Source organism: Ovis canadensis, chromosome 10, assembly GCF_042477335.2.
Source record: "Ovis canadensis isolate MfBH-ARS-UI-01 breed Bighorn chromosome 10, ARS-UI_OviCan_v2, whole genome shotgun sequence".
Classification (NCBI taxonomy): Eukaryota; Metazoa; Chordata; class Mammalia; order Artiodactyla; family Bovidae; genus Ovis; species Ovis canadensis.
This window is the reverse complement of record NC_091254.1, coordinates 89,575,785-89,588,742: the sequence shown is the minus strand read 5'-3', so window position 1 is coordinate 89,588,742 and position 12,958 is coordinate 89,575,785. Positions and strand designations below refer to the sequence as shown.

The following is a 12,958-nucleotide window of genomic DNA, read 5'->3' as shown; positions in this document are numbered from 1 at the left end:
GAAAACATATAAACCAAATATATTTCCTGATAACTTGATCATATATTGATATGTAGGAAACCCTAAAGAATCCACAGAAAAGCTACCAGAAATAAATAAGTAAATTGCTATTGTATCCTAGAGGATACAATAGCAATATACAGAAACCAACTGCATTCCATGTACTAGCAACAAACATTTGAGACAAAACTCCATTTAAAATAGCATCAAAATCTCACAAATTATTAGAAATACATTTAATGAAAGATGTATAGGGCCTATACATCGAAAATTTTTAAATTAAAAAGGGGAATTAAAAAATTACATAGTAGACACATACTATACTTATGAATTGGAAGACCCAATAGTATTAAAATAGTTATACTAGTTACACATTACTGAATAAGAAATTATCCCAGACGCAGTGACTTAAAACAATATGCATTTAATATACATACAGTTTATGTGGTCAGAAATCTAGGGACTGCTTAGTTGGGTGGTGTGGCCCAAGGTCTCTCATGAGGCTGCATTCAAGATGTCATACTACCTATGTTCATCTGAAGTCTCGACTGGGGTTGAAGGATCAGCTTCTAAGGTAGCTCAAAACCCAACTGGGAGCTTAGTGCTGACTGCTGCCAGGATGCCATTGTTCTTTGCCATGTAGACCTCTCCACAGGGCTGCTTCAGGACCCTTGTGACATGGCAGCTGGCTTCCCCCAGAATGAATGATCTGAGAGAGAACAATATGGAAGCAATATGTCTTTTGTGATCCACCCTTTGAAGTCACACTCCATCATCTCTGCCATTTTCTATTCATTGTAAGTGAATCGCTGAGTAGAGCTCATATTCTAGAAGAGGGGAATTAAGTTCCATTTCTTGAAATACAAAATAATTTGTGGCCATATTTTTAAAATCATCAAAATGGCAATCTTTCCTTCATTGATCTATAGCTTCAGTGCAATCTCCGGGTTAAATTTTAACATTTTTTTTCTTTTTTGAAGAAAATCATAAGCTAACTTAAAAGTACATGTGGAAAATCAAAGTTTCTAAAATAGATTAACCAGCTTTGAAAAAAGATGAACAAAGCTGAAATACTTGCGTTACCTGATTTTAAGACTTACCATACTCAACAGTACTCAAAGTGGTATTGGCATAAGAATACACAAATAAATCACTGAAATAGAAAAGAAAGTCAAGAAACAGACCCACACTGGTCAACTGACTCTCAATAAAGGAGCCAAGGTAATATGCCAAGGAGAAGTCTTTTTGACAAACATTGATGGAATAATGCTAGACATCTGTATGGAAAAAATACATCTCAATCCTTAACTTCACAAAAATTATACTCAAATTGGATCTCAGACCTCAATGTAATAGCAAAAACTATTACATTTTAGATGAAAACACAGGACAAAATGTTTGTGACATCAGATTAGCCAAGTATTTGTTAAATAAGATATCAAAAGCACAAACTATTTTAAAAACTGAAACGCTGAATTAATTGAGTTTAAAACATTTGCTTATTGAAAGAAATAGTTTAGGAAACAAAGAAGCAAGCCACAGACTGGCACAAAATTTTTATAAAATATATTCAACAAAGGGCTTATACCCAGAATATAAAATGGGCACAAGAAAAGATGCTCAAATCACTAGTCATCAGAGAAACACAAATTAAAACCACAAGATATAACTGCACCCCAACTAGAATGACTAAAATTAAAATGGCTAACAATGCCAAGTGCTGCCAAGGAGATGGTGGAATTAGAACGTTCATATACTGATGGTGGAAATGCAAAATGGTATAGTAACCTTGTAAAATAATATGGTGCCATATGTTTTTCAAATGATGAATTCAAGCAATTCTACTTCTAGGTATTTACCCAAGAGAAGTAAAAACATATGTCCACACAGAAATGCGTACACAGATTTTCATAGCAACACTACTCATAATCGAACCTGGATATAACCCAAATATTCACCAACTAATGAACAGACAAACATTGTGGTGTAACATACCAGGGATTGATATTTACAGTAACAAGGAATGAAACAGTAATCAAAGGTAAATGGATTTCAAAAACATCATGTTAAGTGAAATAAGTAGAACATAAAAGACTTCATACTACATGATTCAAATTATATGAGATTCTAGAAAAGGCAAAACTGTGGTGACATAAAGAAACCAGTGGTTATCTGGGGATGGCAGGTGGGTGAGAGGACAGAGCAAAAGGAATGAAAAAAAAAAAAAGTTTAGGGAGAGGAGACTGTTTTCTATCTTAATTGTTGTAGTAGCTATAAAACAGTATACAAGTACCCAAATTCACCAAACTGTACACTTAAAGTTGGTATATTTTATTGTATTATAATACTTTAATAAACAAATGAAAAAATTTTTCATGAAAATGTAAACGTGAAGATCTAGGAAGACTGAAATTTCTAGATATATACTTCTCATCTTAAATTTTATAAAAGAGGTGAGATTTTCACAGACTGAAACCAGTCTTTAGCAACAAAAAACTTCTGATATCTTGAAAATATTTCCAGCTAACATAAACTAACATAAGAAGACTTTTCGATAATAAGTTATGCTATCATTTATAATAAATATGCCAACTTCCCTGGTGGCTCAGACAGTAAAGAATCTGCCTGTGATGCAAGAGACCCCAGTTCGATCCCTGGAGAAGGGAATGGCAACTCATTCTAGTATTCTTGCCTGGATAATCTCATGGACAGAGGAGCCTGGCGGGCTACTGTCCATGGGGTTCACAAAAAGTCAGCATGACTGAGTGACTAAGCACACACATAATGAATATATTAAAAATCACATGCATTGATTTTACCATAGTTCTTTTGCAGAGGTGACAATAAAGATATAAGAAAAATATAAACATAATCAGCCCCAGAGAGGAAGGAACACTGGACATTTCTATTTCAAAACAATCAGTTGAAAGACATAATCAAAACTGATTCAAGACTTCCTATCTCTTGATAGGAAAACAATGTGAAGACTGTGAGAAAGGGAAAAAAGCACTCTGTGTGGCAACCGCCACATAGTCTATCAGGAATCATCAAGAGTGAAAACATCTGGGTGTTTTCTTGTTGACCTCTTATCTCCATTTCTTTTCCCTTTGACTGGCAGCAGTACTGACTCAGCTGAATATATTCTACACTATCCTTTAAGCCTTCTCAAAGCCATCCTTTACTTCGTTTTCTTGTACACGACAACGTCAGAGACATAAGACAATGAGTTTGTTGAAGGTGATGTTTGAGCTGCATTTTTAATCCATCACGTGGAGGACCAGTTAAATAAATATCTTTGATGGTCTTAGAAGAGAAAGTACAGTACAGCTACCGACCAATTTCTTCGTATTAAGAAGAAAGCAGAGGCTGCCAACAGGATAAAGTTTTCTTGGATATTGGTCGGCCCACAAAATTCGTAATGAAGGCTTCAGGGAACTGTTGGGGGTATGGGTCTTTCAGCACCTCTGGGCACTTTTAAAAGTTCTTTATGACCAGGATCTCCCTCCAGAATCCAGTCTCCATGGATGAGGATCAGGGCCTCTCCTTAGTGGGGTTGGCAAGGGAAGATCTAAGAACAGCTGGTACCTAAGTGTCTTGTGTTTAAAGCAGGCATGGATGAGAGCCTTGAAACAGGCTTTGGAAGGCACTGGGCCCACTGGACCACCAGAACACCTGGCCTTTGGTCCTGGCTCAATCACCAAGCAGTTGTGCAACTTGAGCTTCAGTTCTAAAACAAGAAGCCTAGGTTCCCCACCACTGCAGAGAGTGCGTCAAGAACCTAATGAGGCGGTACACATTGACAACATTCTGACAATCACAAAGAATAGCAGTGTTTTGTTGTATAGAAATGATTATTTTGATAATACTGAATTTTGAAACTCAGCAAGTATTTCTAGAATATAGATGAAATGCCAGATGTTTTGTTAGGCACTGGGGATGATAAAGAATAATGTATAGTTTCTAAATTGAAAGGGCAGATTCAGAGAAGGCTTCAGAGTTAGAACTTAAATGAATACGATTTTCTAAGAAAAGAAGGGATCTAATGGTGAAGGAATGGAGATGGCTGGAAGAAACTGCCATATGGTTATGCAAAGATACCCCTGAAGCGCACAGATGCTAAAGCTCCAGAACCCGCATTTGAATATTGTCTCCGCTATGTATCAGCTTGTATTCTTGGCAGCTAAGTTCCTTGTGCCTCAGTTTATCTATAAAATAGGGACAACAGTGTCTACAATATCAGGTTTTTAGGAGGACTAGTTTACCTAGTTTTTAATTAGTGACTTTCCATAGCTGTTATGTTTGTGAGTAGATGGCACCCCACTGCAGCATTCTTGCCTGGGAAGTCCCATGGATGGAGGAGCCTGGTGGGCCGCAGTCCATGGGGTCGCTGGGAGTCAGACATGACTGAGTGACTTCACTTTCACTTTTCGCTTTCATGCGTTGGAGAAGGAGATGGCAACCCACTCCAGTGTTCTTGCCTGGAGAATCCTGGGGACGGGGGAGCCCGACTGAAGCGATTTCGTAGCAGTAGCAGTTAAATAAATAGTATTTGTAAAGTGCTTAGAAAAGAGCTGTATTAGTCTGCTTTCTATTATCCCAAATTTCAGTTGCTTTTACAAAGGCTGTTTCTCACTCATCTTGTATGTTGGCTATAGCCCTGCTCTATGTGTTTTCTTCATTCTGGGATCTGGGCTGAGGGAGCAACTTCTATCTGGCACATGTTTTTCTCATGTCAAAATGAACAGAGCAATGGTGGGACCACACAAGGGTGCTTAAAACTTCTGCCTGAGAAGCACCCATCACTCCTGCTCATAGTCCGGTGGCTCACGGGAGTCAGAGTGGAGTCTGACGTTCATACAGCCCCTAGAGGCCCTGCAGAGAGGGGCCTACGGAGATGGGGCAGCAAATACTCTCAACCAACAAAACAGCTGAACAAACTATATAATCTACTACAAATGCTTGGGACATAGCATGTGCTGAGGGTTTGTTAAAGAAAAATAAGTGATGACAAAGAATCTCAAGACAGCATGAGATATCAGAGGGGTAAAGTGCTTAGGGGTAAACTCCTTATTACCAAATTCAGACTCAAATGAAGAAAGTAGGGAAAACCGCTAGACCATTCAGGTATGACCTCAATCAAATCCCTTATGATTATACAGTGGAAGTGAGAAATAGATTTAAGGGACTAGATCTGACAGACAGAGTGCCTGATGAACTATGGAATGAGATTTGTGACATTGTACAGGAGACAGGGATCAAGACCATCCCCATGGAAAAGAAATGCAAAAAACCAAAATGGCTGTCTGGGGAGGCCTTACAAATAGCTGTGAAAAGAAGAGAGGTGAAAAGCAAAGGAGAAAAGGAAAGATATAAGCTTCTGAATGCAGAGTTCCAGAGAATAGCAAGAGATAAGAAAGCCTTCTTCAGCGATCAATGCAAAGAAATAGAGGAAAATAACAGAATGGGAAAGACTAGAGATCTCTTCAAGAAAATTAGAGATACCAAGGGAACATTTCATGCAAAGATGGGCTCAATAAAGGACAGAAATGGTATGGACCTAACAGAAGCAGAAGATATTAAGAAGAGGTGGCAAGAATACACAGAAGAACTGTACAAAAAAGATCTTCACGACCCATATAATCACAATGGTGTGATCACTCACCTAGAGCAAGACATCCTGGACTGTGAAGTCAAGTGGGCCTTTCCTAAGCATCACTACGAACAAAGCTAGTGGAGGTGATGGAATTCCAGTTGAGCTGTTTCAAATCCTAAAAGATGATGCTGTGGAAGTGCTGCACTCAATATGCCAGCAAATTTGGAAAACTCAGCACTGGCCACAGGACTGGAAAAGGTCAGTTTTCATTCCAATCCCAAAGAAAGGCAATGCCAAAGAATGCTCAAACTACCACACAATTGTACTCATCTCACATGCTAGTAAAGTAATGCTCAAAATTCTCCAAGCCAGGCTTCAGCAATACGTGAACCGTGAACTCCCAGATGTTCAAGCTGGTTTTAGAAAAGGCAGAGGAACCAGAAATCAAATTGCCAACATCCGCTGGATGATGGAAAAAGTAAGAGAGTTCCAGAAAAACATCTATTTCTGCTTTATTGACTATGGCAAAGCCTTTGACTGTGTGGATCACAATAAACTGTGGAAAATTCTGAGAGAGATGGGAATACCAGACCACCTGACCTGCCTCTTGAGAAACCTGTATGCAGGTCAGGAAGCAACAGTTAGAACTGGACATGGAACAATAGACTGGTTCCAAATAGGAAAAGGAGTACGTCAAGGCTGTATATTGTCACCCTGCTTATTTAACTTCTATGCAGAGTACATCATGAGAAACGCTGGACTGGAAGAAACATAAGCTGGAATCAAGATTGCCGGGAGAAATATCAATCACCTCAGATATGTAGATGACACCACCCTTATGGCAGAAAGTGAAGAGGAGCTAAAAAGCCTCTTGATAAAAGTGAAAGAGGAGAGCGAAAAAGTTGGCTTAAAGCTCAACATTCAGAAAACGAAGATCATGGCATCTGGTCCCATCATTTCATGGGGAAACAGTAGAAACAGTGTTAGACTTTATTTTTTTGGGCTCCAAAATCACTGCAGATGGTGACTGCAGCCATGAAATTAAAAGACGCTTACTCCTTGGAAGAAAAGTTATGACCAACCTAGATAGTATATTCAAAAGCAGAGACATTATTTTGCTGACTAAGGTCTGTCTAGTCAAGGCTATGGTTTTTCCTGTGGTCATGTATGGATGTGAGAGTTGGACTGTGAAGAAGGCTGAGCGCCAAAGAATTGATGCTTTTGAACTGTGGAGAAGACTCTTGAGAGTCCCTTGGACTGCAAGGAGATCCAACCAGTCCATTCTGAAGGAGATCAACCCTGGGATTTCTTTGGAAGGAATGATGCTGAAGCTGAAGCTGCAGTACTTTGGCCACCTCATGCGAAGAGTTGACTCACTGGAAAAGACTCTGATGCTGGAAGGGATTGGGGGCAGGAGCAGAAGGGGACGACAGAGGATGAGATGGCTGGATGGCATCACGGACTCGATGGACATGAGTCTGAGTGAACTCCGGGAGATGGTGATGGACAGGGAGGCCTGACGTGCTGCGATTCATGGGGTCGCAAAGAGTCGGACACGACTGAGTGACTAAACTGAACTGAACTGAACTGAAAGTGCTTAGTGACTCTGGAAGACAGGGTCCACGGGCTGAGAGAGGGACCCGAGGAGGCCTAACTTTGAAAGGCTCTGCAAGAGGGCAAGGTTTTTGCCTATAGGTAAAAGATAGGTGACAGTAATGCCAATCAGATAGCTGTATTTTATGAGGCACTCTGTGCCGGTTTTTATCAAGACACTGGCATGATTTCATTTGTCTTGCATTGAACATTTAAAAGTCTACCAGTCACTCCCCATGCAACACTTGTCTAAGACAACATTCTGTCAGCAGTGGACTGAGTTGCAACTGTCGCAACAAAGCAGAGGACAGGTTTCTTTCAGTAGGTCCAGGCTACCTAAGGTCAGGATAGGGGAAGGAGGCTCAGAGAGGAAGGGAGGGAAAAGAGAGGGGAGGAAAGAGAGGGTGTGAAAGAATCAGAGAGAGAGAGGGCACTGTACAATGGACTGATAAGCACTCAGTCTGGTGGTGGGATTGTAAATACTGTGTTAATTAGAAGACGGTGAAAGCACCCTCTACACAGGGCTGCTTTCTAAGGATCCACTGTCTTCTAAACGAGGTTTTTTCACAAGCCCAACCCACCTCACATCCCTCTGCAGCTTCTGTCCTCATTTTCAATGACATGCTAAAAAATCACTTCAATCCCTCAGGTTCAACTGAAAACCTTGGGCGTCGGATGATGATCTGCTATGCTGTACCCTTCCTTTGGTGAGCTGGGAAAAGAAATCTAAGGGAAGAAAGAATAAGGAAGAAGAAAAGCAAACGTGAAGAGCAGAGAAAGATGTGAAAAGGAGCAGAACCAACACCCATCCTTATTCACCTGGGAAACAGGTCAGGGCTCCAAAACTTCCTCCAAAGAAGTTCTGATTTCCACAGTGGATTCTGCTAGGTCTGTGAGCTTTTTTCCCTTAATGATTTATCATGGAAAGCCCATCAACATAAGGTTCTGTTTGATGCTTTTTCTTTTACAGTTACCATCAGACAATGTTTTACTTTTTGTCTTTAAAACTTGTGGAGGGAAGAGAGACAGGTAAATTATAGCCCAGAGATGTGCCATCCTGATTCCCCCAAGGCTGCTTAACTCTCCCCTTCCCCGCTTCTATGACTTACAAACTCTAATAAGACGTCTATAATCTCGTACCATCGTGAAGTTTCTGTTTGAAAAGCTTTAAAGATTTACTCTTTAAAGATCTACACCCACTGCCTACAGAAAAAACATACACACTCAGACCACGTCCAAAGTCCTAATGAATGCAGTATGAATCTGTGTTTCTAACCTTGTTACTGGGTAGGACAGATTTTCTTTCACACTACGGTGACTTGATTGTAAGATAATCAAAGTCTGGCATACTGTACAGAGCAGGTAACAAATGCAGAAAATGGCCAGACTGTGAAAGTGACAGGTTGACGGGGAGAAGCCAGAGTCTGAGGAGGACAGGCCTGCCTCTTCACCTGCTCTCAAACAGCTTGAAAGAGGACCAAACGACGAGGAAGACATGAGTTAAAAAAAAGAGAAAACTTGGCAACAGCAGGCTCTTTCTATTTTAATCATTCCAGAATCAGCTCAGGCCCGAGACTTCAGCTTTTGAGACTTAGGGTACATCCCGCTGGTAATGACTCACTACTATGATTCAGAGGACGGCAGAAAATGAAGAAGTGCAGGGCTACAGACGGCCTGAAGGCTTTCTGCAGAACCACACAAAGAACTTAAAGTTCAGTAAGTAACCAATGTTTTCTTTATGGAAAAAAGTCTTATTAATATGGAACAAATGCAGTGGAACTGTGGAATACAGAGTGCCTTCCTCCAAAGAAGGTCTCTCACAAAAGACACGAAGAAGAGAGAAAAAAAAAAAAAAAAAGACATGAAGAAGAATAGTGAGACATGAGGTGGGACCAGAACTCAAGGAGGTGCAGACTAATATTTTTGAAGTACCCACTTAAATGGAAATATTTCACTTGTGTACTGTATCAATTATTATACAATTCCGCCAACTTTCAAGGAAACAGTCATATTTATAGGCGTTAACTGTTGGTATTCAAAGCCAGAACTGTTGATGGAAAAACAACAAAATATTAAAATAGGTATCAATGTTACATGTGAGTAATCTCAATCTTTATGCAAAACCAAATGCCCCTTATACTTTCTGGGCAGCAACTGTAATCCCCAAGGGATCGCAAAATGGATCCTAGCTGTTCTGGGCAAATCAACTCATTATAGCTCCTTGAAAGCTAAACACACTTTCCTAACCCCTCTCCAACCAGGAAAAATACTTAGTCCTTATTCTTTTCTTCGACACCACTCCCAACCTAGCAAAATACTGTACTAATGGAATTTATCCTCCTTCTCCTCTTTTAACCAGTGGGATACTTTTAAGCTGGGTATTCAGAAACATTTCTAATCATGAAAGGATGGGTGACACAAAGAGAGAGAAAAACTGGCCTAAAGCAAAATAAATCCACCCATAACTAAATAAAATAAACCCAAAGCTGGCAGCTTTTCAGAAAAGCATGAGTAAAGGTTTTGGTTTCTATAACAGCAGATAACACATTACTTATGTTTATACAAATGTCTCTTTGTAAGAAAAAAGCTCTTTCTCTTAAAAACACAGATTGAAATAAAATTACTTCCTTACTACACATAGTACGTTAGGAGAACTACTGATTTCAGAGCTAAAAGGTGATCTTTTTATCAACAGGTTTTCTAACATTCCTCCAAAACACTGAATATTATCTGTGCATTTTTGGGGGGAGAGTAAAAATTTTATTTTATTTTTAGTATTTTAACATAAAAAAACCCCAAAAAACAAAAAAAGGAAGTTGCTTGATAAATATGGGGAGAGGAGAAGTCACGTTGAGCAAGAGACATCTGGGACAAGTTGTGGCTTTATGAATCTCAGACCTCGATCCTATAATCAGTGGTGTGTGAACCAAACACTCAAAAACAACACCCTCCTTTATAGTTATCCTTATATAAAGTATACCATATTATATTAAATATTTCATAATAAAAGTATGCTTTTCTGGAAAAAGTCAGAAACAAAATATTCACTAAATTCAAAACAAGCACTAACATCTATGGTATAATGTGAAGGAAAACTGGGGTAATTATCACTGACACTGATCATTTTAAGTCAACACAATCAATATCATCTAACTACACTGGGATAATAATAAAGAACAAGGTTGATATGAAGAGTTATCAGATTTGTGTAAGGATAACAGGTCTGTAACTCTGGTTGAATTACTTACAATAAAGTGAAGACTGAACTGGCTCAGAGATATTTATTAATAATGGGATTATTCTAAAGCTACATTCATCTGAAAATTATATTTCAAATATCAAGCAATTCAATTCACTCTTCTGAATGTTAACGTTAAAAATTTGTTGAACTTCTGATTCCTTTATGAAATTAAATCAGCCCCTTACCACCTGTTAAGCATGTGTACTAGAAAAGGCTGACCACAACACACAAACTTTAGATTTTAAAAAGACCAAAAAGAGATGAAAAACGCAACCTTCAATTCTAGAGCACTGAATGTCATACAGTGAAACTTTCTGAGGTGATATCAGGAACTTATTTGAAAACCAGGAGTCTGCAAACAGAATAAAGAAATAAAATGGGAGGTCTTAAAACAAATGAGTCACATAGTGAGTTTATATTAAAGAAGGGCTCAGACAATGAGAGCAAATCAATCAACAGAAAACTAACACAATGAGACGTAATACACTAAGGTACTTTTCAAATTTTTGGATGTTTTAGGAAAAAAAAGGACTGAAGATTATCACTGTTAAGAGAAACAGAATGTATCACAAACGAAAGAGTAAATTCTCAGGCTGCTCTCATTATGAAAGCAATGAACTCTCAACTTACTGTCTTCAGGTTGGTTAAAAACCTGCCAGTCAAGCTGGCAGATCAAGTGGGGATGAGATTAGATGGGGCAGAGCCTGGCCACTGTGTCTCACAGGAGCAGAATGACCCCAGGCTGTCCTTAAGTCACTACAAGTCTTAAGAATACCAGGTGGCTCAGATGGTTTGAAGACCTCACAATGGAGTTCAGCTCTGCGGTCCTGAAGCCAATCGGGACATCGGTGGAAAGTGTTTCGGGAGGGGGAAACAAAGTGACTTCAGTCCTCAGAACTGTGGCTGGAAACTGCGAGGAGTGAAGGAGTAAGTTGTATACGAAAAGAACAAACACAGAAAAGGGTTAATACAGAGAGCGTATAGGAAGGACAGATGTGAGCTGGCTAAAAGCAATGACCCAGTGTCCCATTGTACTGTTCACCCAGGAAATAAGAGTAAGTAGTGATAACTTACTTAAAATGTCTGCAGTGGAATGCATGGTGGTGGGGGTGGGGGTGGCTTAGTCGCCAAGTCGAATCCAACTCTTGCGACCCCATGGACTGTAGCCCACCAGGCTCCTCCGTCCATGGGATTCCACAGGCAAGAACACTGGAGTGGGTTGCCATGCCCTCCTCCAGGGAATCTTCCTGACCCAGGGATCGAACCCAGGTCTCCCACATTGCAGGTAGATTCTTTATTGCCGAGCCACCAGGGAAGCCCAGTGGAATGCAAAGTTATGTCCAAATCCTTTCCCCTTGATGTTATACATATCCCTGTGAATCCAGTCTGTAACTTTCTTAGTCATTTCCAAGAAAGAAATTAAAACTATGTTCCACATATACTAGTTATAAACTTAGTTTTTATAGAAATCTGGGAGTTCAAATTCATGGATGAAAAATAAAGCTTAATTTCATGCTTTAGATTCCTTCTTGATACCTCATAGAGTTGAAGACGTATGTGAATTAAAATAAAACAAAACAATACAGAGCATGGGGATGGGGAAGATGAAGCTTCTGTGTGGCACACAGATGAGATACCACCCAAACCCTTCAGCTAACTCCCTCTTCCTTCTCCGGCCACACACCCTGACGAATCTTGCATCAGTTCTCATCCACCTGACTTTCCACTTAACCTATTTTTCCCCTTGCATGACCAAGTCTTTTTCCGAAAGAAACAAAATATCTCTCCCTGCTTTTGGCAAATCCGACTTCTTCATTTTCTTTTTCTGCTCTTTTTGTCCTGCTGTGAGCTTGATTACTGCTAATGTAATTTTAAAATAACATGGACAAGAAACTCAGCTAAAACTTCCACTAAAATTACCTTGAAAACTGAGATAATCTGGCCTCTTTTGTCTCAATGATCCATGTAACTGGCTTTTTCATTACTAAGGAAGTAGCTCTGAGATGGAATCTGACACCTGAAGACAACTGAATATAATCCATAATCTCAATGTGACATTTTCCCTCAAGTTTCTTCAGGAAAGAGGGGAGGTGGGGGAGGGGGGAAATCACACTTACAAGTCCACTTATGGCTACAATCCAGATGTAGGAACCAGAGGTGAAAAGCTATAAAAGAAAAAAAAGGCAACTAAAAATGAAATTCAACTGCCAGTCACAGCATATTTACTTTTACATAATTATAGTCATTATCATTTATGTTGTCTTAATTATATATATTATTAATCTAAACAAATGGAAGATTAGCAAATACTCTGTTATATAAAGGAAAATAATATACCAATTTTTCTTTTCTTTCCTCTTCTACCAAGACCTCATTCAGCTTTTCGACAGCCTAAAACAGATTGGTTGAAACCAGCCCGCTCTTGTGCAAAGAAAAATAAGTGAAATTCAAGCACATTCTTGTTTACAAATGGACATTAATTGGTTTATACAAAGTAAAATACTATATGGACAGAAATTACTAGCATTAAC

At 39.3% G+C, this 12,958-nt stretch overlaps 1 protein-coding gene across 2 annotated transcripts in view; it reads right to left on the bottom strand.

The window, feature by feature from the left end:
• UBAC2 (UBA domain containing 2) overlaps nucleotides 1-12,958 on the bottom strand; it is a 170,834-nt gene that overhangs the window by 49,807 nt on the left and 108,069 nt on the right. For both annotated transcript variants that reach the window (XM_069601942.1, XM_069601941.1), the window contains one exon: nucleotides 12,545-12,592. In XM_069601942.1, the coding sequence (XP_069458043.1) occupies nucleotides 12,545-12,592 (48 nt within the window). The remainder of the gene's footprint in view (nucleotides 1-12,544; nucleotides 12,593-12,958) is intronic.